Source organism: Fringilla coelebs (assembly GCF_963513975.1).
Source record: "Fringilla coelebs genome assembly, chromosome: 1".
NCBI lineage: Eukaryota > Metazoa > Chordata > Aves > Passeriformes > Fringillidae > Fringilla > Fringilla coelebs.
This window is the reverse complement of record NC_140028.1, coordinates 105,370,560-105,398,233: the sequence shown is the minus strand read 5'-3', so window position 1 is coordinate 105,398,233 and position 27,674 is coordinate 105,370,560. Positions and strand designations below refer to the sequence as shown.

General features: G+C 42.2%; 1 protein-coding gene across 1 annotated transcript in view; it reads left to right on the top strand.

Annotated features, from left to right (window-relative positions):
* Positions 1-1,047: 1,047 nt before the first annotated feature.
* Positions 1,048-27,674, top strand: part of TRANK1 (tetratricopeptide repeat and ankyrin repeat containing 1) — a 51,309-nt gene continuing 24,682 nt past the window's right edge. The window contains exons 1-12 of the mRNA XM_084223161.1: positions 1,048-1,093; positions 10,807-10,941; positions 11,961-12,084; positions 13,241-13,391; positions 14,368-14,486; positions 17,870-17,953; positions 21,119-21,257; positions 21,700-21,831; positions 23,545-23,712; positions 25,495-25,650; positions 26,024-26,275; positions 27,145-27,321. Of these exons, the coding sequence (XP_084079287.1) occupies positions 10,808-10,941; positions 11,961-12,084; positions 13,241-13,391; positions 14,368-14,486; positions 17,870-17,953; positions 21,119-21,257; positions 21,700-21,831; positions 23,545-23,712; positions 25,495-25,650; positions 26,024-26,275; positions 27,145-27,321 (1,636 nt within the window). The 5' untranslated portion in view covers positions 1,048-1,093; position 10,807. The remainder of the gene's footprint in view (positions 1,094-10,806; positions 10,942-11,960; positions 12,085-13,240; positions 13,392-14,367; positions 14,487-17,869; positions 17,954-21,118; positions 21,258-21,699; positions 21,832-23,544; positions 23,713-25,494; positions 25,651-26,023; positions 26,276-27,144; positions 27,322-27,674) is intronic.

Below are 27,674 nucleotides of genomic sequence, written 5' to 3'. Positions count from 1 at the left end.
GCAGTTTAATAAAACGGAAGCTTAAACAATGGTAAGAAACTCCAGAAGATTGTTCTCTACCTCCCATCAGCAAGCAACATCCAGCCATGATCTGGGAAGCAGCAGGGCTTCAGCATGTGCAGTGGTTGCTCTGGAAGGCCAATGTAAATAATGAATGCCTCACCTTCCCACTCCTTTCTATTAGCTTTTTTATTTGAATAGGCGTCACATGTTCTGGCATATCCTTTTGGCCAGCTGTCTTGGCTGTGTCCTCTCCCAAGATCTTGCCCATCCCCAGCCTACTGGTGAAGGAGGAATGTAATGTTGGTTTTAGCTCCCAAAGCAAAGCACAGCACGGTGGGGGCTGCTGGCAGTGAAATTAACTCCATCCCAGCCAGCCCGGATACAGAGCAAGACGTGCAAGTGATAATACTCAATGCCAGAGAAAAACTTGATTAGAAACGTGGTTAACAGAGGGGTGAATTATTGAACAACCTCCTGTGATGTATTCATCTTTGGCTCAATGATCCACTTTTTATGGTGTGAAAAGACCATGGGAAACGATAAATTAGCGAACAGTCGCATCGCAGCAGGAGAAGCCTTCGCTCCCCAGGTGATCATTGCACAGTGGAAGTCCCAAGGAGCCGCAGCTTCCTCGGAGCGGGAGCTGCCGTCAGAAGCCGGAGGGACAGCACGGCGCCTCAGGACGGGGGGTGCCCCTGGCGCGCACCAACGCTGCTTTTCCAAGTATCCTGAAGGCACTGCTAGGTCATTTAAAAAATGGCACTCTGTACGCTCCCCGCTGCGGAGGGAGCCCGGAGCCATCCCAGAGCCATTTCCCGAACGTTCCGGCGGGGAGACGGGCGCTCCCCCCTCTCCCCGCCGCAACACTCCCCGCCGCGAGTCGGGACGGGACGGGACGGGACGGGGGGGACACATCCCCCACGGGCGGGGCGGTCTCGTTTCGATTCCCGGAGCGCCGTGGATCTGTTTCGATTCCCTCACTCCCACTCGCACGGTGACGCGGGCGGCGGGGGCGGGACGCGGGGCGGGGAGTTTAAGGGCGACAAGCGGAGAGCGCCCCGGCGGCGGCGGGGGACGCCTGGGCAGGCAGGTAGATAGATGCGCTTCCTCGGCCACCCTTCGTGCCCCCCTCGCCCCCCGGTCAGGGCAGCCGGCCTCCCGCCGCTCCGTGCGGGATGCCGGGTGCGGCGGGCTGAGCTGCCCGCGCCCCCCGCGCTGCTCCATCCATGCTTCGTGCGGCGCGGGGGCAGCCGCGGCCTCTTGGGGTTGGCTTCCCATTCCCATCTCGGTGGGGCTGTTGGGAGCTTCCTGCGTGTTGGAGCAGTTCCGGAGAGGGGACGCGCTGCCCCGACCAGGAGCGTGGGTGCGGGATTTGGCGTGTGGGCAGCGGGGGTGGCTGTGCTGGTTGGGAAGCCTGCCAGGGAATGTGTGGGGTGGTTGAAGGAAAAGGAGGAGAGTGCGTTCTTGCTCCGGCCAGGCAGCTGGGGGTGTGTGTTGGCCTGGTATGGTTTGCGCGGAGGAGCTGGGGGAGATGGGATGCCGTGTCCGTGCTTGAAAAGAAGAGGGAGAACTCCTTTAGCATAGCCCGGAGCGAAGCATTGTTTTCGGTGGTTTTGGATCCTTTCCCTGAAAAGCAAAACTCTTGTACAAGGTCGTGGAGTGGTCACTTAACAAAACAGACTTTTTCAACTGGAAAGGAGTTTTAGCACAGTGTGCACTGAAGAAGAATAAATGCAGAAGAATCTCTCGCCAGCTTTTGTGGGTCTTTTTAGCGATTTACAGAGAAATAACTTCAGATTTATTGCGAATGGGGAGCGGCTTTGCTTTCCCGTGAAAACATGCCGGAGGGAGTATTTCCTATCAGTGTTTTTTTACCAACATGCAATTAAGTTTGTCAAGCATTGGCTGTGCACTGCACAAGCTTGAAAACCTTGATGTTAGGGCAGTCTTGGTGTTTTGGTCTTGAGGTGGTTTTCGTTTGTTTTTTCCTCATTCCAGAGTGAATACCCTCTGGAGTGAATCTCTACAAAGGAAATATGTAGGCTGTTTGTTGCCGTTTCTCTTACCCGATGGTAGAATCATAGGAAATGCTGAGTTGGAAGAAAGTTACCAGGATTATTGAGTCCAAGTCCCGGCTCCACGCAGCACACCCACAGTAATTATCACACCATGTGCCTGAGAGCGTTGTCCAAATGCTTCTTAACTCAGACAGACTTGGTGCTGTGACCGCTTCCCTGGGGAGCCACTTTCTGATATCCAGGGTAAACCTTCCGTGACTCAGCTTCAGTCACATTCATCGAGTGCTGTTGCTGGTCACGAGAGTGAAGAGATCAGTGCCTGTCCTACCTCTTTCCTCACGGGGAAGTCACAGAGAGCAAAGAGATCTCCCCTCTCCCCTTGGTCTCCTTCAGGCTGAATAAACCAAGTGACCTCAGCTGCTCCCCGCAGAGGTTCCTCTTCAGACCCTTCACCATCCTTGTGGTCTCCTTTGAATGCTCTCTAACAGCTTAATGTATTTTTTTATATCGTGTTGCCCAAAACTGCACGTAGTATTCAGGGCGAGGCCACACCAGTGCAAAGAAGAGCAGGACAATGATGACAGGAACGTTGCCAGGCTGAGCAAACAACTGCAGCAGTGTAAACAACTCCCTCTTGGACTCAGTTAGGTCTTGTATGGCTGAGCTAGATTAGGGCTTGTTGTTATTTTACAGAGAAACAGAAAAATTAGCTTTTCCTGCTGTTGTGAGGTTTTGGTAGTTTTTGTGTTGACACAGTAATGGCACTGTGCAAACAGAATATTGAACATGCTTTTGCATCTTTTTTTGTATATAAAATGGGAAATGCAAGTCTTTTCTTAATTTACTGGAAATCGTAGGTATTTTTAGGTATAAACAGATGTGTTTCTTGAAAAAGCAACTCCACACATGGCTCAACCATAAGTTTCCTAGGTATGATTTGTTACTGGTAGGTTATGAAGAGGGAAGAATCATTTGAAGCTGAAGGCAAAGAAGCCTGTTTTGTTTCCGTTAACAAAACAGGATGTGCTGTGGAGCAAGGCCAGACCTGTTGCTACTGCAAGCTGTGAAACAGTCTTCAGGGAAGGCTAGTCAGATGTGCTTGGCCTGAGTTCAGCTTGCAAGGAAAGGAGGAAGGGTGTTCTGAGGTGTCATCTGGTTCTGGCTGGGATAGAGTTAATCTTCTTCCTAGTAGCTGGTACTGTGCTGTGCTTTGGATTTAGGATGAGAATAATGTTGACAAAACAGTGATGTTTTTGCTGTTGCTAAGCAGTGCTTATCCTAAGTCAAGTGTTTTTCAGCTTGTCCCACCAGTGGGGAGGCTGGGTGAGGGCACAGAAAGCTGGGAAGGGATGCAGTTGGGACAGCTAACCCAAACTGTCCAAAGGGATATTCCATACCGTGGAATGTCACATCGGTCTGTCAGGTTTCTTTTGCCTTGTCCATGGGTGTAAAACTCTTGTTTCCCAGGGTCTAAAGTAGGTACAGAGCTGGTGTGTGCACCCATCTCTTCTTGTGAAAGGTGTTGTCTTGTTCCTGGTGCCATGCTTCTGATATTCATTTCCTTGCTATGTCACTTCCTTAGTACTTGTCACTTGCCTAGTACATTTTCTGGGTGAAAGTGAACCACAGATCTCTGCTTTAAAGATTAGTAACATTTTAGTGTCCACTTCTTGCGGTTTTGCATGGATTTCTACTTGTCAGCAGGGCTGGCCCAACTTCTGGCTGTGTCTGGGTCCCGTTTCTCTAGTCCTGTTTGTTGGTCATGCGTCTGAAGAAGAACTGAGCTGCCAAGCTGTTTCAGCTGTGAGTTTGGCTGGAGACATGAGGTGGCTGGGCTTTGTTAATAATTCCTTTCTGACAGTGTCCACAAACAAAAAGCAACATACAGTGGTAATCTCAAAAAAGAGGACCCTGGGAGGTCATTCATGCCAGCTCTGCCCAGAACAGGGCCCTAGCCCAGAGTCTTGTTGTGTGTATTCTGCTTATACCCCTTGTTTCATTCAGACCTTGCACAAATCTTCCGGGTCTGCTTTGTATGTGGTGTTCGAGGTGTTAACAGGCCTTTGAGACATCTGTGCTAATTGCATCTGGGCTGTATTTGCCAAATGTTGATAAGGGTGTTTGTCTTGTTTCTGACAATGTCTGTGCCCTACAATCAGCAGTTTACTTCAGAGCACATTTCCAAGGAAAAGCGTGGTATAAAATGAAGAGCTTCCTGGGATGTTCTGTCTCACTCTGTGCTCTCTCACCCCAGCCATTTAACATCTTTTGAAAGCACAGCCAGAACTTAGAAGTCTCACACCTCACTTCCAAAATACAGAAATAACGCTTGCTCGCTAGACCCAGGTCAGGTGAGAGTTCCTTCTCAATAGTGAGAGATCCTTTGTGGTGTCAAGGTGTGCTGAATCAGTGTGGTACTGCATAGGTGAGGCTACAGAAGAGTAGCCTGAATTCCCCTAGCAGTGCTTTTGCCTGAGCACTTTGGAATGAAGAGTATCTAGAGAAGCAAAATTCTACAAGTGGTGTTGAGGGTTTCTTGTGTCCAGTTATGGAGGTTGTATACAGGTCTCCAGTTCAGACTGAAGCAACCTGATAAAATGTTCTCTCTATTCACTTACCTGGGAAATGGTTTTGTCTTTTTAGAGGCACACAGGTCCAGAGATGCATGCTGTTTTTATCTCTGGAGTTCTGTGATGTATAGCTCACCGAATGGCTGTAGAGCTCAGAAGCAGTAAAGAAACTTCATTTGGTCCAATTTGGGCCAAGTTCAAGGCAACATTCTGTTAAGAAGCTATCACTATGCTGCTCTGCTTGCCCTAATCTAATCCAAATCTGCTCTAGAATTTCATTCATTATTTTCCAAGTGGTGCTGGCTTTTACTGGGAGCTAAAGGTCTTTGGAACTTCCAAGGTCTGGTACAAATCTAGCAAGGTGACTTCTTACAGAATTTTTTTTTCTTGTTTTGTAGGACTGAGTGAGAATCTATCTGTAGAAAAGGCTATCTCTGTCTATCTATCTGAATATATCCCTAATGATAGGGATGTCTGATGACTAGCTGTGTATATTACAGGCTCTTCATTTGAGTTGACCAGTTTCTCCAACATGAGCTGGCATTTTGCAAGTGCTGAATATGAGATCTTCATGTTCATCATCATCTTCTTCAGTATCTCTCTTCATGAGAGATACTGTCTGAACATTCTATTTAAATGTTGTTCAGGTAATCACAAAGGTCACTATGACCTTTTTCAGACTAAACAGATCCATGAGGATGTCCAAGACTAAATCGAAGCTTCTTTCCTTTCTTCCTCATGAGATTTTCAAATGTGTCTGCTTGTAGCCTGGTCAGTTATAAGCTCTTCATTTTTGTCTCTGCTGTTTCTTCAGGGAATCCTCTGAAAGTACAGGCGATTTCCATATTTTTCATTTGACTTTTCAACATGCAGTGGAAAACAGAGAAAGGTAAATTTTTCCCTGCTTTTTTTTCACTGTCAAGGTTAGACTGATACATGTTGAAAGGAGACTGTGTTCTGTAAATATGTATTTGGTGGCTGTTGTCAGGAAAACAGGTAAAACTGGCTAGCAGGCAGAGCACTGCCATAGTTACAGACACTTACAGCCTTCTTTGCCTGTGTTTTTCCTTCTTTTACTGGGTCTGCCCTGACATTCACATGTGTCTATATCAGGTGACGAGGAAAGTGTCATTTGGAAGGCCAGAATGCAGTGTCCTGTGGCTGGGTGGCTGCAGGGCTGCCTGCCCACATCGTGCCAGTGGCAGGCATGCAGCTGCAGGGGTCCCTCTGATGTAGCAGAAGGGGTGACATGGCAGTCCTTTCTTGGCATCATGCTCTTGGAGCCAGGATGCTTTTGTTGAAGGAGAGCTAATGGAGCCCCGAGGTTTCCTGTTGAGAAAACATGAATTATTTGAATGCTGATGAAATGTATTTAGTTGTAAGTCAGGCACAGTGTAGCTGCATTGTTGCGCTTTTGCTTTTCCAACCAAGTTTCTAATGTCTGCCTCTTGGGTTAACAAGGAAGAAGGAATGATTTGTCTGCTTAATAGGACTGAGGAAAGCACAGTCTTTAGAAGTCAGATTTCCTGAAAATAGGAGGATGCTTATTTGTCTGCCATTCTTTTAATTCAGATGCAGAGCTCCTAAGATTGCTGTACTTAATTTGTTCCTTGCCTTATGGAAATCTGCTGTGCCTGAAGAATAAAAACATTATCCTACCACTGAGTAATGCCATAGGGATGGATCCTTGAAGCTTAACTTTCAGAATCGAAAATAATTAAAAGCATGGCTGTGAAGGCCTTCTATTTTTTTTTCCTGTGAATTCAACAGTGTCATGCAGTTTCTCTTTTTAAAATGTGTAAAGCAGATACAGACAGAAAAACCTTGGGTTGGGTTCGCTCTCAGATTTCTAAAGTTTTTAGCGCTGCCAGCTTCAGATGTTCAGAAAGCACAAGCTGGCCTCTTGGGACCCATAACTGGCATAAGGAACGCAACATTTTTCAATAGTGACAAATAGCTTTTCTGGGCAGTCTCCATTTGTGTTTTCAAAATTATCTTCTGAAGCGAGAGGAATCAAAACTTAGTGCTGTAAGCACTCTAAAGCTCCCAGCAGTCTTACTGAAGCAGTTCAGTGGGACACTGACCGGCACAGTAACACAAGAGTTGATGACACCTAAAGTAAATGGGAGTTTTGCCCACTGGCAGCAGTATGGTTTGGAGTAGATTGTCTCTGACTTAACTGTACAATGTTTTGGTTTAATTCTGTGAGTAAAAGTTAATGTGCTTCATTTTGTTGTCACATTCATGCTGGTGGAGCTGGTTGTGGCATTCATGCTGGTCTCAGGAGCCATAAAAAAAGTAAACAGAGTAGATCATGTTGTCTGATTTTTTTTGTTTGTTTTATTTCTGTGAATGATAAGGTCTCAACAATGCACTGGGAAGGGTCTCCCAGACCTTAGGGTGTCCCCACACCTTTGTGTCTTCCATAGACTCCATAACTTAGGAGAAATCCCTGCTTCGTGAGGGCAACTTGTGTCTGGCTACAATGGAGTTAATTTTCCTCATAGTAGCTGGTATGGTGCTTTAAATTTGTGAGCAAAGCAATGCTGATAGCACAGTAATGTTTTAGCTTTTGCTGAGCAGTGTTTGCACAGTGTTGAGGCATTCTCTGTTCCTCACTTGGCCTCCCAGGGAATAGGTTTGGGGTGCACAAGAGGTTGGGAGGGAGCACAGCTAGCTGGGCAATGACCCAGACTGACTGAAGGGATGCCATGTGGCATCATGCTCAGCAATGGTAATGGCGAGGAGGGGACTCGGGGGGATGAGCCTTCCCTGTCTTGGGAACATGGGCACTATTCCATGCCAGGGGGGTGGTTGGTGATTGCCTTTTCATCACTTCAGTTATCTTTCTCTCTTCTTCCAGGTCTCTCTTGGTTACTGAGCAATTTTTTTCTTGATCTACATTTTTTTTTGGTTTTACTTCTTCCTTTTCTCTTTCCCCATCCCGCTGGGGGTGGGAGCATGCAAGCACTTAGCTGCCCACTGGGGTTAACCCACAGCACTCACCCCCAAAAAATCTTTCCATAGTTTTATCCAGATACAGCTGTGTCTTTTACCTGTGCCAGTTCAGGCAGAGTAATAGACAGCAGTTTTGTTTCATGATCCTCACGCTTGACAGACTTTACATAATAGGCCCTCAGTTAGTCCATTGGTTTTGAGTTAAAATTGTTTATGCTGCAGGAAGATGTTGGGCAATAGCAAGACATGCTGTACTAATCTGCACAGCAGTTCTTTTGGATCATTAACTTAGATGTCAGATCTGCATTTCCAGTGTATCTCTCTGGTCTGCAAACTTGGGTATAGTTGCTAAAGCCCACTGCAGAAACCCCAGTTATTTATATGATCTACAGATTGAAGTTTTGGCTGGGAAACTCCAGTTCTGGAAAAGGATGAGTACTTGTGTTCTGGTGAAAATTCCTGCTCCCTGGAAAGGGGAGGGCATGCTGCCTTCTGATCTGAAACAGGGAGTTCAGTTCCAAAATTTATCAGCACAGGACACGTTGGAAAGTCCTTTTAAAATGCTCGTTGCTGCTTCTGCTGTACCGTGGAAAAAAAAATCTTTTAAATATCTTGTAAATACCTTTTATTTATACTTGTACTTTTAGTATTTTCCAAAGAGAAGCAAGACGAAAATATAATTCTGGAGAAAAATATTACATTAAGTGGAAGCATTTTTTCTTTTAAAAAAAAGAAAAAAATCTGAAATTAAGCTATAATTTGGAAAACCACTAGTTCATATGTATTCCTACTTGAAAAAACTCCTGTGTAGATGACCTATTTTGGTATTATTCTTGAAAAAATAATTTGTCAAACTTCCTGATGATAAAGAATTGAAATCTGAAAGAATTACGTGAAAGATGAGGTCTTTTAGCGCTTGTTTTTTTTCTTTGTTCCGTTGCTCTGTTATTTTCCTTTTTCACCTTAATAATGCTCATACCATGCAGTGTAAAAGAAGTCCTAAATATCTTTAAGTACACTCGATTTGCTTTCTGGGGAAGTAGTATTTTTAAAGTATATACTGTATGTACATTGCTCAATAAAGTGATGATTTAATTTGCTTGGGATAAATGTAAAAATTACCCCTCTAGCATGACTGGTTGTCGTGCCTCCCCCAAGTAGCTGGGACCTCTTTCTCTTTAGTTTATATCCAGGATTTCATCTGTTCTTGGTGCTTCCCTGGAATTAGCAAGCTGATGGTTCAATTACAGACATCATCAGGGAGCATTTATTTGTTTAGTTAAGATGTAACTTCTGACAGGTCATTTCCCAGTCAGTCTGAAGCAGTGCAGATCTGAGCTTTATGGTTTTCACCTGATTTTTCTGCTGTTGCCTTCTCAGAGTTGTGGGCTGCTGCTCTCCCATCTGCCTAGTGCACTTGTGAGCCCAACAAGTGCTTTTTGTGCTTGGATAAATGCAAAGGCACACTGCCATCTGTAGTGTGCTCACCATACCTCTGTGCTCACAAGACAGCACTGATTGTTGCTGTTTCAGCCTCATCCTCAGGAGTACTACAGAGAAAATACATCAGTAATGTTTCTTGCTTTGTCTGTAAATTCATATACTTAAAAATATCTAGTTTGCTCTGTAGCCAAGAGATCTTGCACATATTTTAGTCCTGCTTTCAGCTGGGATAATTTTCTACTCAGTAGCTGCTACAGTGCTGTGTGTTGGATTCAGTATGAGGATAATGTTGATAAGCCCCTGATGTTTTAGTAGTTGCTGAGCTGTTTTTGCCCTAAGTCAAGGATTTCTCAGCTTTTGATGCTTCCCTGTCAGCTGCAGGGAAGCTCAGGAAACTGGGAGGGGACACAGCCAGGACAGCTGACCTGAACTGGCCAAATGGATGTTCTCTACCATAGAATGCCATGTGTATAAATGAGGAGGGAAAATGGGCCAGGGGCTGCTCCTCAGGAACTGGCTGGACATTGGTCAGAGGGTGGTGAGGAATTGCACTGTGCATTAATTGTTTTGTATAGTCTACATATATTATTAGTAGTATCAGTATTAGTATTTTCCCATCTTTTTCTGTGATGTTAAGCTGTCTTTATGTCGACACACAAATTTAACTTTTTTTTCCCTAGTTCTCTCCCCCATCCATTCAGGGAGTGGGGGAGTGAGCTGAGGTTTGTGTGGTGTTTAACTGCCTGCCAGACAAAACCTTGACATCATGTTAGCAGGTAGCAAAGTTTGCAGATTTTATGAGTTTTGCTGCAGGCCTGTTATTACCTGGATAATAAGAATATTGCTGCATTCCTATCTGGTGAATTAATCTTACTTAATTGCACTGAGATTTGTGAGATTCATATAGGTTTTTACAGGCAATGGAAACAGCTTTAAATCATAAAATCAATCTATGAAGAAGGATTCTACACAGCAGTTTAGCATTGGATATTTCTCTTGTCTGTTTCTTGTGTGCCGTTTCTCATACCTGTAGCTGCTTTTCCTCTTGCATTTGTTTCTTTTATCTAGCTGCTTGACCTTGTGATTAGCTTTCTTTAATGACACTGATTTTAGAATTTTAATGATGAAATAGTTTTTCAGTAAGTTACAGCTGATGCTAGTTTCAAACTTTGTTTTCTCTGGCCACTTCCTGTATTCATTTTAATAACTGTCTTAAGTCTGATTCAAGGTCCTCAGCACTATTACCATACTATGTTACAATATTTTCTTCCAGTAATTAATTTTCTAAGCAGTTCTGTATGCATTGGATTGTTGAGTATTTAGACAGAGGACCTAGATTAAAAACTCATAAACAAAAAGCAAGTAAATGAGTTCTGTGTTTAATTAATTGAAATGTATAGCTTCATGTATTTCTTTAGCTTATAAATACTGTGTTTTCTCAGATATTTCCTCCTGCATTGAGTATATGCTCACACATTGAAATAATTTGGAATCCTAATTTAAAAGATACAGTTTAAGACCCGAGGATAAAAATTGAAACAAAAATGCATACCAGTGGTAGATCTGGTTAGCTGAAGTTTATTAAAAAGTAGATGAGAAGCTGAGGAGGCATCAACAGCAAAAATGAGGCTGTCACCAGAGCTCTATTTTACTAGTCCAACTGCAGGAAACAAAGATGTGCTCTTTTGTCCTTCTTTTCAAATATGCAAAAACTAGGGTGAACATTTAAGTCAATTTTAGGGAAAGAAATGTCTCATAAGTCAGTGCTTTTATTTGATTAATTTTTTTCTTCCTTCTTTTTTTGCTTTCCTTAGCATGGATCCCATGACATATGCACAGTTGAAGAGACAAGCTGGGAACCAGGATTTTAAAAATGGAAATTACTCTTTGGCCATCAAAAACTATGATGAAGCTCTACAAACACTTGTTTATTTAATGAAATGGGTCCCGTAAGTATTCTTGAATTAAGAGATGTAAACCATAAGACAGACCTGAAATATGTAAATATGTACAGGTGCACAGTTAATTCAAAACTCTGATTTTTGACCTAACACTTGATTTTCTTGTATCTTTTTTCACACTCTTTAGTGTACCAGTTTTATAGTTATTCTCTTCCTTACATTTATGTGAGACATTAATTAGTGACTTAAATCTGAATATTTTTACATAAATATCAATTATAAATTAAAGCTCAAATGCTGCAATTTTGCCATGTCCTGGCCTGTTGCTACATGAATTATCTGATTATCTGTAAAATGATTCATGTAGGTTACTTTTTTCTTGTTATTGGGTCATTCTCGGTATTCTGTGATTTGTTAAAAATGGTTTTTCAGCAGAGGATTCCTTTGGGTATTTCTTTCCACATGCACTTTTAAGTGCTTTTCATCAGTTAACATAAGTTGGTAATGTTATTAATGATTAAGTAGTTGAGTATTATGTTAACTATTAAATATTCATTACTCCTGTATATTAACACTGCTGTTAACCTAAATTAACACCGTCCACTCATTTATTTTAAATGTGTATTTTTCTGTTGACTTCACCAAGTGGTGACTAAAAGGCACTGAGGTTGTTTTTTTGGTGACCAAAATGTGTTTAGTACTCTTTCCATCCCACATTTTCCCCCATTCCTGGCGGCTGGCTTTCACTGAGCCATATGTAGGTGTATCGAGGTGGTCTGAACCCTTGCTAAATCCTCATACTTCCATTATTCCAGTGGCTTGGCTTGCTGCTGCAGAAGACTCCAGGTTATCACTATGGGTATCACTAAGGTATCATTAGGATGTCTCTAGGACATTTTAGAGCCAATATTCATTCAAATGATCTTAATTGTCTACAACTACATTTTTACCTCTGATTTTGTCAGGTGGGTGATATGTGTCAATTTTTAAATTCTTTCATATCACTAACTATAAAGTGTGATCCTTTTTCAAGTGAATAAACAGTAATGCTAAAACCATATCTTTAGGTGTTCCCGGGACATAGCTGTGTTGTTGTGCAACAAATCAACTGCCTTGTACTGCCTGGGCAAATGGAAGGATTCAATGCTCTTAGCCCACCAAAGCTTACAGTGGGATCCGGAGTATGTTAAGGTATCCAGATGCTTAAGCTGGCAGTTTTTACATGCCTTCCTTGCTTTTTAAATTTTATTTTATTTTTTATTTAATAATGGTGTCATGATCTTCTTTTTATTGTGTTTTTGCTTTGGGCATGATGAGTAAATACAGCATAAAATTCCAGAATCGGTGTTTGATTCTACACATAAGTATCAGATTCACAGCTGTAACAGTATTTTTATGAAATGATGCAGCTCCCTTTTGCACCAGGAGATGCTGGTTCTCTCTGGCTCCCAATGAGAGAGGTACCAATGCTTTCAAGAAACGTAACTTCCAATATCCCAATCAAGGGTTACACGTTAATGAGTCCCCAGTTCCTGGGAGTGGTACTTGATGACCGAGGTCATATTGTATTTCCAGTGGACAGAACAATGCATTACACTTGGCTTGGGATTAAATACACATCAATTAAGTGCACCTTGAGTCAAGTAGCTAGGAATAAGTAGGAGTTGTACAGTGTTTATGACACAGAGTCTACTCTTTGATTGGCTTTTATGTGCAATAAGCAGTTTTCTGGTCTAACCACTTAAGACTCTTGGAGCCTTTAGTAGAATGTTTTTTATTTAGATATGGTAAAATGGCATCCAAATACCCATTTAACTTGTGCTGTGTTGCAATATGCCAGTTATCTGATTTGAACAAGTTAACTCCACTGTGACTCTGAGCTGGTACAATCTAATTCAGGGTGAATATAAAAATGTTCAGGTGCTGTTGGCTGAAGAATATATGCATTGTGGGAAAGAAACACTGCAAAATGCAGTGATGTGCAAGCATAAATATATATTTATGACACAAAAGCCCCCCAGTATTGTCCAGAGGAGGTTAACATACAGCTGCTGAAAGTAGGTCTTTCATCCTGTAGTTATTTTCCAAGCTTTGAGTTTCAGGATTGCACTTTTAGTATCTGTGATAATATCAGTAATATATTGTGAATTTCAAGGAATGAGAATAACATAGGTTATTTCACTTTTTTTTTTTTTTGGAACTATGTATAAGAAGCTGTGGAAATAGTATTACATGACATTTTTATAACATAATGTGAGAATTAAAAAAAAAAAGCTTTTTTTTTTTTTTTGGTAATAAATATCTCGGAGTATTTTCCCAACATCTTTTTTTCTCCTTTTTTTTTCAGGCTTATTATAGAGCTGGCCACTCATTCATCATGTTATCAAAGTCTAATGAGGCAGTTTCTATGTTCCACGGAGGTCTGGCTCTATTGAATTCTTCTTCAGATCAAACTCAAATTGCTGAGTTTATAGCAGGAATCTTCATAAGTGTCAATGGTAAACTCAAATGAAGACCTTAACTTTTCTAAGACCTTTCAGTGGTAGTGATGATGACACTTAGTAGCACGTTCTTCATGAGATCATTCCTTTGATCCTTCAGGGTGTCATGCCTGTTTGAGGATTATGAATATGCTGAGGATGTGGTGAACTTGGTCTAGTTTGCATACAGCAGACACCAACAATCTCAAAACAGTGCAGGGGAGTGAGTTGTCTCACAGGAACATGTCAATTATGGAATAGTTAGAAAAAGTCAAAATTTACCGTCAGGAAGACAAGATTGAAGATTTGGAGCTCCAGATCCCAGAGGCTTTAAGTGGGTTTTGTCCAGACCACCCTGTTTTTCTTTTAGCCAGGTAGATTTGAAAATAATTGGAAGATAGACAGTTTAAACTTTGTTACAATTTCAGTGTGGAGGACTTTCCCACAGCTAGTTATGGCCAGCAATGAAAAGAGGAAATGTGGCCTTCCTGTGGCATTATATGGGTGTTTTTCAGCAATATCCATCATCTGTCTCTCCTCAGTCTCTCTTCCTCTACTTGTGTTTTAGTCTGTTTAATATGCTTTCTCTGATGGGCCTACAGGCATGCCAGGAGTTTTCAGGTTGTGCCTCTGCTGCCTTTTCTTGAGCTTGTAGCCCCACACCAAGGTCCTTTAATTCATGGTTGCAGAGTCAGTAGCTGATTGACCCAGAAGTGGAAGAATTGCCATGAGGTTCAAAATGCCTTGGGGCTTTGAGGTGTTTCTTGAGAGCAGGGATTATTTTTTTCCCCCTTGTGTAATGAAGTCTGGCCACTGATAAACAGGGTGCTGAATCAGTTGGGTGACCAGTGTTTGTAAAGCCCTCTCTGGGCAATCCCCTGAGTATTATCCAGTGCTAAAATGATTGCTGTGCAATGAAGTAATTTAGTTGGACACTCCCACCTTTGAAGTGCTGTGTATAACAAATATTCTTCTCTATTGCTTATTCTTGCAGATGAACAAAACTTGCCACCAACTTTCTACCCTGCGTATGATTATATCTTCCGTGCACATTTCAATGCGCTGATTTGGCAAGCGGTGATAGAAAGGCTGGCCCAGAAAGGGAAGTGGAGGGTAAGTGTGTCACCGTGTCACCTCCCCCTGCATGTTGGGCACTCACATCTTACCACTTCAGCATAAGTTTGTGTCACCTTTAAAAGCCAAAACTGTGAATATATATTGCTGCCGGGTTCAAATGTCTTGATTTTTAAGACTTGGAAAAATGCTTTTAGTGATAAATAATTTCTGAAACTCATTTGTGAAAGGGATATGATGGACTTGAAATCCTGCTTGTCTCTTGCTGCTGTCTGTTGTCTCTCTTATAGTACCACCTAGAGTCATTATTCAGTTCAATAATATTGGAATTAGAGGGGAAAAACTACAAATTTATTTGTGGTCTCTTTTACTTTTCCTTCTGTATGACAAGCGGGATTTTTGAAACTGTCTGTGAAAGACCCACAATAAAGGAGCATCTCATACATGGTTGTTGAGCAAAACCAGATAATTTAGAAAAATCAGAAGGTGGAGCATCTGAAATTATTTTAGTCCTCTCTCAGCTGTGGAAAGAATTGATCACAGGTACACCTGTATGGGATGTTGGTGGTGAGGTGCTGGCAGTAGGGCCAGTAGGGCACCTGTGAGGAGCAGCTGGACCTGCATCACTTCCAGCTGGCTCTGGCAGCCCTATTTTAGGGCATGGCTCAACCAAGGTGGTGGTGTCTCAGAGAAAGTGTGTTTTAAAAAGGGCCAAACCCTGTCTGGGACAGTGAGGGGGAAAGAGTGAGAGAAACAGCCCTGGGAGCCCCGGGGGTAGAGAAGGACGAGGTGCTCCAGGCCCGGAGCAAGGAGCTCCTTTGCAGCCTGTCCCAGGCCAAATGGAAGCTTCAGCTGAGGTTTATCAGGGAGACCCTCTGTTGAGTCATAAGGTTCAGACAGGACCCACTTGCTATCTAAACTCCTCAGAGGGGTGCCTAGATGCCGTTGAATCCAATCCTACTCCCAGGCTTGATGAATGGCTTATGTTTAAAGGATAATATACGTGTAATTGAGCCTTTATATGACTTTGTCCCACAGGATGAAGGCTGGCAAACCAAATATATACATATGAATAAAATCAATAACTTATTTAAATTTATGATAATGATCAGACTAAAATACTTTAATCAGAATTATTTACTACACAGTACAGATAGTTATAACAGTTGTAAATATTATATAATAATATATACATTATATAATAGTGTACTGTTTATTGAAGCAATAGTAAAGCATTGGTATTAAAGATAGCAGAATAGTTATTAAGTAGAGATTGATGTTACTCACCCATGCCAGTGGCCATGAGCAAGCCTCTTTTTGCTTAGCCTCCAGGAGTCACCTTGAAGGGACTCTCCACTCAAGAGAGGAATCTCCACACACATACAGGAAGGGATATGTTAGAAGACCCTGCTTTTAAAAAGTGTGACTGTGCTTTTGTCGTATAAAGGGACTGTCAGTCGTGTGTTTCTAGGCTGGCTGTGTCAGCTTAGCAGCCTTAGATAAGTTATCAGTAGTATCACCTGTTGGTTCCTTTATCAGGAACTTTGCTGTGTCGTCACCGGTAGCAGTTTCTGTCAGGAAACACTGTTTTTCACATCCTCAGAATGTGTAACTCTGGGACTGATGAGTCGGGCTGGTCTCAGCATTCTTCAAGATCATAAGCAGTGTGACCTTCCCTTCTCTATCCATCACTGATAACTTTTACAAATAAGGTAAAGTTCAAGCTGTTTTACCACCACTTTACCGCCACTCTTCCTAGGCAGAGTAGCTTGTGGAGAGACCACGAAGGAACAGGCTTCTGACAGTAACCACAGCCTGTGGAGGACTCACACTGAAGCTGTGGACTCACTGGAGCCCCACATGCCCCCTCCAAGCCCTTACTCTGGGCAGGGACATCTCTCGTTAGATCAGATTTCTGAAAGGCTGGCCAAACCTGACCTCCAGCACTCTAAAGGATGGGGCATTCAGAGCTTCACTGGGCAGTCTGTTCCAGTGCCTCACCACCTGTATCATAAAAATTTTTTTCCTTATGTCCAATGAGAACAAAAGCTCTGTGAGGTTAAAACTGTTGCCGCTTGCCCTGTCACAAAGGCCTTGTTTAAAAAAATCTTTTTTTAAAACCCCTTTTTTCATATTGATGTTATTGCAGTAAGTTTTCCCTGAAACCGTCTCCAGGCTGAATAACCCCAGCTTCCTTAGCCTTTCATCACAGGAGAGTTGCTCCATCCCCATCTAATTGGGAGGTGGAGAGTTGCTCCATTTTGTGGCCCTCCTCTGGGCTCATTCCAACAGGTCCATGTCTTTTCTGTACTGGGGACCCCAGGGCTGGATGTAACATTCCAGGCTGGTCTCAGCAGAGCAGAGAGGTAGAGTCACCTCCCTTGACCTGCTGGCCATGCAGCTCAGGATCCCCTTTATTTTCTGGGCTGCGAGCATACATTGCTGGCTTTTGTCCTATTTTTCATCCACCACTATCCCGCAGGTCCTTTTTCCTCAGTCTGTACTGACAGTAGGGATTGCCCTGACCCAGGTGGAAGACCTTGCACTTGGCCTTGTTGAACTGCCTGGGCTTCCCATGGGCCTGCTCCTCAAGCCTGTCAGAATCCCTCTGGATGTCAGTCCTTCCCTTGAGCGTCATCAACTGCATCACTCAGCTTGGTGCCACCTGCAAGCTCGCTGAGCGATAGAAAGCACCTCACAATCCCCCTGGCAATGTCATTAATGAAGGCAGTGGACATGTTGGTCCCACTACAGGCACTGGAGGGACACCACTCATTGCTGGTTTCCACTTGGACACTAATCCATTGACTGCAGCTCTGTGGATGCAGCCATTCTGCCAATTCCGTATCCACCCAGCAGTCCATTCACTGAACTGGTATCACCTCAGTTTAGAGCTAAGACTGTTGTGGGGCACTGTGCTGCAGGAGTCCAGGCAGATGGCATCCATAATCCTTCCCTTGTCTTCTGGTGAAGCTAGGTGGGTTTTCAAGGAGCAAGGGAAAGTTTTTAGAGAAACTGAGAAAATGGAAGAAAGAAGAAGATACAGTATTCATTTCTGGCTTTCTGCTTGGGATGTTGGTGTTAGCTGGACAGTCTTGTCTCCGATGTAAAGGTCCATTCCTAAAGCAAAGGGTTACTTCCAAGCACTGGAAGTATAACAAGTATTGAAGAATCTTTTAGGGCCTAACTTTTTTGACATGTTTTTATTTCTGAGGAAACTTTCATCACTTGTAACTTCTTGCACTCCTCTGTATATTAAATTATTCAGTTGAAAATTAGAAACTGAGATTCAGTTGTGATATTACAAAAAGATCTGAAATATTGTTAGCCTGTGTTGACTTGCTGACAAGATCCGATGAGGCAGTGAAAAGCAAAGTTTTAAGTGCTTATAAGAGCATTAATGATTGGGGTTTTTTTTTCAGTCTTGTCTGTTGTTGTTGTCTGAGAAGCAAGAGTTGCCCCGTGATCTCAGAGTTAATCAGGTATCTCTGAAGAATCTCTTTGAGGTAAGTTCATGTTTTTTATTTTTTCCTTGTATCTATTTCTTTTCTTTCTAGTAACTTTAGTGAGAGATTTTCCATCTTGAACCAAGAAAAATAAAATGAAAAATAATACATGGATGTTATACGATTATACTTTATCATCTATTTGTTTGAAAATTTAACTTCATGTAATGTCATATTTCTGAATAAAATTTAATATTTCCAAGGTGTATTAGTATTACAAAGGTGTAGTTGGAGGCTGTCTGTGAGCCTAGAGCTGCTGGGAGCAGCCAGTTTCCATAGCAGAGACATACCAGCTTTCTAAAGGCATCTCACAGTGTTTGTGAGAAATTCCATTGGGCTTTACCATAGACTCTAGAATGATTTGAGTTGGAAGGGATGTTAAAGATTGTCTAGTTCCACCCCCCTTCCATCATGGGCAGGGACACCTTCCACTGGACTGGGTTGCTCAATGCCCCATCCAAGCTGGCTTTGAACGCTGCCGGGAATGGGCACCCATAGCTTCTCTGGGCAACCTGTTCCAGTGCCTTAGCACCCTCGCAGTAAAGAATTTCTATATTTCTTACAGTTTCTTTCCTGAGAGGAACTTCAGAAGACATTATGTGTGGTAACTGTACTATCTCTGCTTGCTATTAACTGTCTGGCAAGGTTTGGTGATGTATGAATGCGAGACTCAAGCTGAGGGCAAAATGAATCTGTTTATTGCATAGTTAAGAAGGTATTTATACACTTAGTGTGAGAATCTTTGTTCAGTCCTTTGCATGCAACCCGGCTGCACGCCTGTGATAAATCTGTCAGCCTGACAGTTTGTTGGTTTCCTCAAGGTTTGCAGGCTTCGAAGAAACAGGACGCCTTTCCTGTTCTCAGATAGTGTGTACTTTCTCTTGTGCTTCCCAGGAATTTTCTCAGTATCAGGCTTTGCTGTTTCTCACAATGGTTTATGTCACTGCAGGCCCCCAGCTGGGTAATAATTAGCATTGGCTCCATGCTTCTCAGAAGGCTGATCAATCACTGCATTATTCTATACTTATTAATAAACCCATCGCCCTTACAGACACGATACAGGTGGACCCAACTGGTCCTTCCATCCAAACACCATCCCCACTGGCTGATTAAGGAACCACCCTTTGGTAAACAAATCTCCATAACACATTCCACGTGTTCACAACAACAGGTGCAGCAAGTGAAGATAAGAATGGTTTATCATTCTTTTCTCTGGTCTTCTCACACCCTTCCCGAGGACAATGCCTGGGTAATGCAAGGGAAATAAATTCACATTTCCTCACAGGCTTGTTTTTAGAGATAGTGGAAGAATTAGTGAATGGATATATGCAAGCATGTCTTGGTTGGGTATCATTAGGCAGGTGTTGCTGTGCCAGTCCTGGCACAGTAACTCCACACTGGCAGTGAAGCCTGGAAACACAGCAGAAGACCCATGCAGAGTATTAGCAAAGTATCTTCCAGCAAAGCAAAATGCCTCATTGAGATAGGAAAAATGGTGAGGCTTTACAAATAGTACAGCTCTTTTTTTGTTGAATTGGCCCAACCAATCTTACCTGTTTTAGTGGGTTTGTTGTACACATGGAAGGCTGAAAGGATCAAGATGAAAAATCCTGATCCTCCTTTGCAAAAATCAGAAAATGTGGTTTTCTGACAACTCAAACTTCCCCTGCTGCTCCTACATTCTCCCTATAATCTGTTGTATTTTGGTTTGATAACTGTGCTCAAAGAGTAATTCTTGCCAGTCAAAATTTGGCATGAAGTATTAGAAAAAAAGATTTATTTGTAAATGTTGGAAGCATGTGTGAAGGCTGCTATTTAAAAAGATGACTGGCACAAATGGAGAAGTTTTGTCTGAACACTGTTTCCGACCACCTCCTCATGTCCTGATCCTTCTGGCATATTGTCTCAATTTTCATCTTAGCTTCTGCTGCACACCTCCAGAGTATCCTATATTGCTATACCCCTTGTAGACTGTGCTTCATGTTCATTAAGTCCTTGCTAGAACATACTTTTTAAGGTCAGCTGGCTTTTGCTCAGGCTGTGTAGGTTCTCAGAATCATTGAGGTTGAAAGAGACCTTCACAATCAGCACAGCAGCACTATACTGATCCTTAAACTCCAATTGCCACATCCAGATGTCTCTTAAGCACTCCCTGAGTTGGTGACTCCACCACGTCCCTGGGCAACCACTCTTTCAGTCAAATTCTTTTCCTAATATCAGATCTGAACCTCTGCTGGCCCAACTTAAAGCCTTCTTTCAGCTGGAAGGCGGTGAAAAAGACCAGCCCCCAACTGGGGGAGGGGAACAGTGAGGTCTCTTCTTAGCCTCCTTTTCTCCAGGCTAAACAATCCCAGTTCCTTCAGCCTCTCCTGATCAGACTTGTGCTCCAGAACCTTTCACCAGCTCCGTTGCCTTTTTCTGGACACACTCCAGCACCGCAGTGTTTTTCCTGTAGTGAGTGGCTCAGAACAGAGCACAGGACTTGTGTTGTGGCCTCACCAGTGCCAAGTGCAGAGGCACCATTGCCACCCTGGTCCTGAAGGCCACACTATTCCTGACATCAGTTTGTTGGGATGGAGGCCACCAAGATGATTGTGGGAATGGAGCACCTCTCCAGTGAGGAAAGGCTGAGAGAATTGCAGTTCTTCAGCCTGGCAAAGAGAAGGCTTTGTGGTGACCTAATTGTGTCCTTACAGTGCCTGAAGGGAGCCCACAAGAAAGATGGGGAGAGACTTTTTACAAGGGCACATGGTGACAGGATGAGGGGAATGGATTCAGAGTGAAAGACAGCAGGTTTAGATTAGATATCAAGAAGAAATTCTTTACTCAGAGGGCGCTGAAGCGCTGGAACAGGCTGCCCAGGGAAGTTGTGAATGCCCTATTTCTGGGAGTGTTTGAGGTTGAAGGGAGTTCTGAGCAGCCTGGTGTAGTGAAAAGTGTCCCTGCCTGCGGCAGGGGGTTGAAACTAGGTGGTATTTAAGGTCCCTTCCAACACAAGCCATTCTGTGTAAGTCTGTGAAATAAATAAATAGTTCCAATTTGCAGTGGCTATTGCTTGGTTGTTGTGCTACTGATTCTTGTCATGAAAATACAGAAAATATTGAAAAATAAATGCTTTTTGTGTACGTAAAAATAACGCGTTGTAATTTTTCTCTTTGCTGCCAGACTTCTGAGTTGTATGGTCGCGGTGAGAAGCTGCAGGAGGTGGCAGAGTTAGTCAAGTGGCTGATTTCCATTGGGGCCAAGGCTGAGTCCATCGGGCTGTATCCGCTGCATGCTGTTATCAGACTGTGTATCAAAGCGAGTGAGTGACATCTGCAGCTAAAATAAAACAATGCTGGCTTTTATCAGAGGACTGACAGCTGGACCTTTTTTAAATTAAAAAAAAAAAGAAACAGCTCAGGTCAGGTGGTCTAGGTATAACCTTGCACATGCCAATAAAGCACTCTTTTAGAAATGTTGTAAACATTCTCCTTGACCACCCATGCCTGATAGTGGTGGAGACCTAATATAATTGTTCTTTTCTGTGTTTTGAAACAAAAGTGTGGTTGATATGGGTCTTCTGTAACCTGAATATGTCAGCTTTAAAAAAGGTACTGTGTTTCTTTCCCCCGTTTCAGTGTGGAGCAGCAGTTTCTTTGTGTGTAGTAGAGTCATGGGTCAACCTTAGATTTGCATCTTGCCCCTCCAAAGGGGAAAAATACCCCAGGATCTGTTTCTTTGAGTGTGCTTTTTTATCATTTCAGCAAAGAACCATCTCTTCAGATGGTTGCTGACTTGGAGGCCAGAGCTGAAGGATAGGATCAACCAGAAAGACAGAGATGGACAAACCCTGCTGCATATTGTGGCCTCTTCCAGTGAATATTCACAGAAACGCAGTAAATACCTTTTTTGTGTGTTGTGTACTGTTTTGTTGTCATATGGAAAAATCAATAATGGAAAAAGGTTTCAGATCCTGGTGTTCACTACTTCATGCTAAGGAAGAAAATGAGGAAGTATCTGAATGCAGACTTGAAGTGGCAACTGATGTTTAAACATTCCAAGAATTCCTTTTTAAATTTATATGCCTGATGTGTGACCATTTTCTTTGCTCTTTGGTTTGTCTGGTTAGAGTTTTCTCACAAGTATGCTGCGGTTTTTAGAATCCTAGAAGTTAAAATTTTTAAACTTTGATGTGCCCTTAAAATCACATTAGATCACCTGAAGGCCTGAAACAGAGTTTTAAATCTAACAGCAAAAACCTGTGAGAGGAACATTCCTAGTAACAGTTTTGAGTCAAAATTGGGAACATATTGGGAATTCATTTGCCCTAGACATGTTCAATGAAACAAGAATTTCCAGTCATTTATATTCACTATAGCATCCAGCTTTTTTTTATAGATACTCCCAAAAGCCCACCCAATTTATTGCATTATGGTATAGATGTTTTGTTCTTCTTAATTACCACCAGAACATCTCATCTATCTTTTTTTCTTTTTTTTTTTTTTAATGAATAACCCAAGTTTTATCCAGCTAAACAGTGCTTTATTATGTTTGCTGTCCTGGTTAGGCAGTTACTACTGATAAGGTTGTCTAGGCTGTATAAGCCTAGGAAGTGGCTCCTTTACTGCACCTGCAATGTATTAATCAAGTTTTTTGGGGTGTCTGGGGCTTTGACTCCTTAACTGTCTCAAGATATCTTTCTTGTTCTGTGGTATTTAATTAAGCTCTAGTTATATGACAGCATTAAACAATTCTTTATTGAATTTTGTTCTTCAACTATTGATTAAGTTCTTTAAGAGGTATGGGCCCATTGAGTTCCTTTCTGCAGGTTGGTGAGATAATTTCTCAGGGTCTTCTACTGACACTCAGCCAAGACAGATCTAAATTAAAACCAGCTAAAGTAACACAGTCAAACGTTCCTTAGCTAAGTGAACATAGTTCATTACAAAATTTTTTAAGGACCACAAAATTCCTGGCAAACTAAGTTATAATTTGCTGTCAGGCCTCTCCTGTTCTTTTAAATAGGTGAAAATGGAAGGCCTAGGTAGCAGTGTGCCTTGTCAGAGGAGGCAAAGGAAATGCTTTCCTTCGCAGTCTCTGCGGGATTTCATTTTATGTTACCCTGGCTTTTTTCCTTTTATCTCTTACTCTGCCCACGAGGTGGCAGCAGGAAGCAAACATCACAGCCGAGGTAACTCCAGACTTTTGGATGCTTAGTTTATTTGGTAGTATTCATACGGTATTTATTATAGAGAGCACATATTTTTAATCTGTGTTTATTTACTAACGTCTTTATGCATTATATATTATATTAGAAAACACGTGGTTTTATATGCATCTACTAAAGTTTATTACTTTATAGCTATACATAATAAATATTATAAATCATAAAATCACAGAATCATTAAGTTTGGAAAAGGCCTCTGAGATCTTCAAGTCCAACCTTTGACTTCCACCCTGTCAACTTATGACACTGGGAAGAATTTAGATTTTTTTTTTGAAGTTAAAATTATGCTAGGAATTGTGCCAGGTAATAAAAAAGAAAACAGAACAAAAATCCTGAAATGAATTATTCTTCCTCTGTTTTTTTTCCTCATGTATTGCTTTAGGACAAACAGAAGATGTGATCATGCTCCTGAATTTTGGGGTTGATCCCACTGTTCCAGATGCACGGTCAAGATATGTCATAGATATCTTGAAAAAGAACAAAAACTTTGATGCTGTAAAAGAAGTCAGCAAGCAGATTGAGAAAATCACTTCCTCTGGGAAACAGACAGGTACTACATGCAGTGTGTGCTTTACCTGTTTTGAAATTATAACCTTTAGGTACAAAATCATTTTATTTCAGATAAGTTATTGTGGGTGGGTTTTATGTAACTTTCCCTGTGAGTTGTCACTCTGATCTCCTGCTAGTCAATAGTGAACATTTTGTCCTTGCTTGAAAGCAACTGCTGGCCAAGTGTTGTTCAGATCAAGCTTGGCATAAAGCAAAGTTTTTAGGCTACATCTCAGTTTTCATGTGTGTATTGCTTATAAGTTTATTGAAAAACACTGGGTTTCATTGTGCTTGCATCTTACAGCTCCTGGCAAAGGGGGTTTTCTTTCTTTACTGTGGAGATCTCTGCTCTGGAGAAGGTTTTAGCACAGTGGTTCTCCATTAGGAGTTAACACCAATACCTCTGTGGTAATAATGGTTTTGGTTGGCATTTCAGGTTGCACTGTCTTTTGTGGCTAAGGTTTTTGGGTTTTGACATTTTTTGGGGATGCACAGCCTGCAAGTTTTCTAAGCTTAGTGCAAATGAGAGGCTGGAGAATAAGCCTCAGCTTTACAGGAAACAATCTGAGGTTAGTCCTTCTTTCTAAAAAGATGACCAACGTTGTCTCTCTCTTTGTCCTAAGAGATAAAGCTACTGTTTTATTTGGTCTTTCATGTATCTTAATTATTTGAAGCATTTAGGAAATCCAACCCAAGTTTTTGGTGTTTGTTTAAGGGCATTTATTGAAACATTGTTTAAAGTCTGCTATTTTCCATTACATGAGTATCTCTTAAAACTTGTAGGTAACATTTTGGGGTGGCATGTATTTTTGGCATTGCTTTTTTAATTTTAAGAGGAGAAATTATTTTATGGCTGTTTTTTTTAAATGGCACTGGGGAATAAGACAAGCTCATTAAAACTGTATGCTGCAAACATTACTGGGTTTAGTCATCTACTCTAAAAATTCTGAACAATTATATAATTGCAGCATTTTCCTGCCTGCTTATAGAGGCTATTACAGTTTTCAGCCTAGTCAATTATGGTAAATGGAGTCATGGTTTGACCTCAGCTGCCAGCTAAGTACCAGGCAGCACCTCACTCTCTTCCCCTTCCTTCCTATGGTGGGTTGAGATAAGAAAAGTCTAAAAAATGAAATAAAGTTAATTACTACCACTCCTATTATTATTGTCATAGTTATGAAAAGGAGAAAGAGAGAGGAATCAACCTCAAGAAACACAGGTGATGCACAATACAATTGCTCACACCCCACTAACTGATGGTCAACCCACCCCCAAGCAGCAGTGGTCCCTTCATGGCCAATTCCCCAGAGTTTATATAATGAACATGACATTCTTTGGTATGGAATGTCCTTTGGCCAGTTCAGATTAGCTGTCCTGGCCATGCTTCTCCCAGCTTATTGTGCACCTGCTCACTGGCAGAGCATGGGACATGGAGAAGTGCTTGTCTCAGGATGAGCACTCCTCAGCAACACCCAAAACATCACTGTGCTATCAGCAGTATCCTTGTCCTACATCCAAAGCATGGCACTGTACCATTTACCAAGAAGAAAAATAGCTCTGTCCCAGGCAAAACCAGAACAAGAGTGTATTTGATGGAAGTATCAAATTTCCTTTGGGGTCAGAAATCCATCACAGGACTGGCATTGTCAGTAACAGTTTCAGCCATCTGTTTTTAATCTGTCACTACACATTTCTTAGAGCCCTGGGATGTAATGCATTACAGTCTTGCCCTGAAAACATGCTGGCAAGGAAGTGGATTTTCAATTTCTGTGATGTTTTGCAGGAGAGAATGAAAGTGCCACAGCTGATACAGATTCTCTCCAGGATGTTCTGGAACAGTTTGTCCAGTTCTACAGGTGTGAAAATGGAGCACATAATAAAAATGTATTGAAGGAAGATGCAGTTAAGCGATTTCTGAAATGGCTGTCTTCTGTGAAAGGTGCAGTGAGTTCCCAGTTCTCCCTTCCACAAAAATTAATTGCCGTGAAAAATGTGTTTGGTGCTAACATAAACTTACTGCCCTTTTACCCTTCCTTCTGTTATGTGTTTCTGTAACTTTTATGACTGGAACAATGTGCTTTTAATTATATTTGATGTTGTGTTTTGCACTTAGAACCAATGGAACATGCACAGAAATTCATGATGTATCAAAATGTTCAAACTGACTTGGCTGACAGCATAAGGATGGAAAGATATATTTTGCTGTTCCTTACTTTCAATTTAACAAGTTAATTGTTCTGAAATTAGTTTACAATGAGGTGGATTTCGTTATGTGTCTTTGAGTGAGTTGCGTTGTCTTGACTGTCTTGCAGAAATCCCTGAAGAAATCTCCTGCAACATCTCCAGTGCCTGTGCTAGCAGCTTCATAAAACAGTTGCTGGGGAAGCAAATGTGGCATAAAGTTTTGCTGCTCCTAACAGGGAAAGCCAATGGGGAAAATCCATCAGGTGGAGGACTCTTCAAAACCTGCAGTCTTTCAGATGTTGACATTGGCAACATTATCCAGCAGTGTGAAAAACTGGACGCGCAAGTGCACCTCATAAGATGCTTGCTTGAACGAGGAGGTGAAAAGCTGTGATGTTAATGTGCTATAAGAGATGCAGTATGTTATTTGACATGTTGGGAGCAAGATAGTCTCAGAAATACCAGCACATGGGTTTTTTGTGGCTCTGTATAAGTGCAGCAGCTTGTTGGAGTGCAGTGCATTGGCTGCATCTGCTGTGTGGGACATGGTGTAGCTAGTAAGGCTGCGTGGGTGGAAGATGTTTATCAAATGAAATTTGTCTCTTGGGGTTAGTGAAAGGCCAAGGAGCATCATTGCTCCTGCACCTGTAGTTTCTTTTGGGCCTCAGTTTCTGTGTCTTCAGCCACAATATTGTCCTGGTAAAAGTGGAAGCCACAGTCTTTGAGTTCAGTCTGCTGTTAGGCTACAAGTAGCGGACTTCGTCCTTTATTTCAAAGGCATGACCAGATGTCTTTCTCTTTTTAATTAGTGTAGACATCATCATACTTGTGTTTTGCCTGAGCTTATTCCTAGGATCCCTCTGGCATATTTCATTTAATCTTGCAGCTTGATGTTAGCTCTAAGTTATGGACACATGGTCCTGTTGAAGCCTTTTGAAGGCCAGAGGAGCAGGGAGGTCTCTTGTTTCAGTCAGTGACTGACTGACCTGGAGAAGATATGTTCTGGCCTTTATGTCTTCCTATCACAACAGCAGGACTGGTTGTTCAGTTTAATGGGAGACAAGGGGAAATGATGGAGATCTTCTTAGTCAAAAAGTGTTTTGCCAGATACATGTAAACAGCTGACAAAAAAATACCCCTGTCACTTGTCTGACAAGCAGCATCTGAGTGCATCTGTTGAGAGCTTTCTGCAGTTAGCAGATTGGTGTATTAGTTTTAAACCCTGATATTTTCCTGTCCTTCACACCAGCTCTGCCTGATGGTTTTGGAACCAACTCTGAAATACCACTGAAAATATGCCTCAGAAAGAATTGCTTTGAACTGGCATATTTGCTGCTGACCAAAGGCGCAGACCCTCGAAACCTCTCTGTTACACAAGGAGATACTCCTTTGCATGCTGCAGTTTTCATCTGTTTAAATAAAAAAGGTAAGGCCTCTGCTGTTGGAAACACTCCCCATTCCTTACCTGCCCGTTCTGCTGTTGCAGGGACAGTGGATCAGGATGTCTGACTGTGTCTCACTCAGCAGGCCAGGGGACACACAGCTGTTAAGCTGATGTGTTCTGCTTTGTGGCTCTGCTGGCTGGGACTGTGTGGAAAGGTAATGGCAGCTCAGGTGACATGGGGGAATCAAAGAAGGCTCCTCTCTGAAACCATGTAAAATGAGGGGTAGGTTGGAAGAAACAAAGGTAAAGTTAGAGCAATGGCAGCAGACTTTTTAGGAAATCCTGCAGTGGCATCTGAAATCTGTTTGTCAGTTTTTGTTCAGTCATAAATCAAG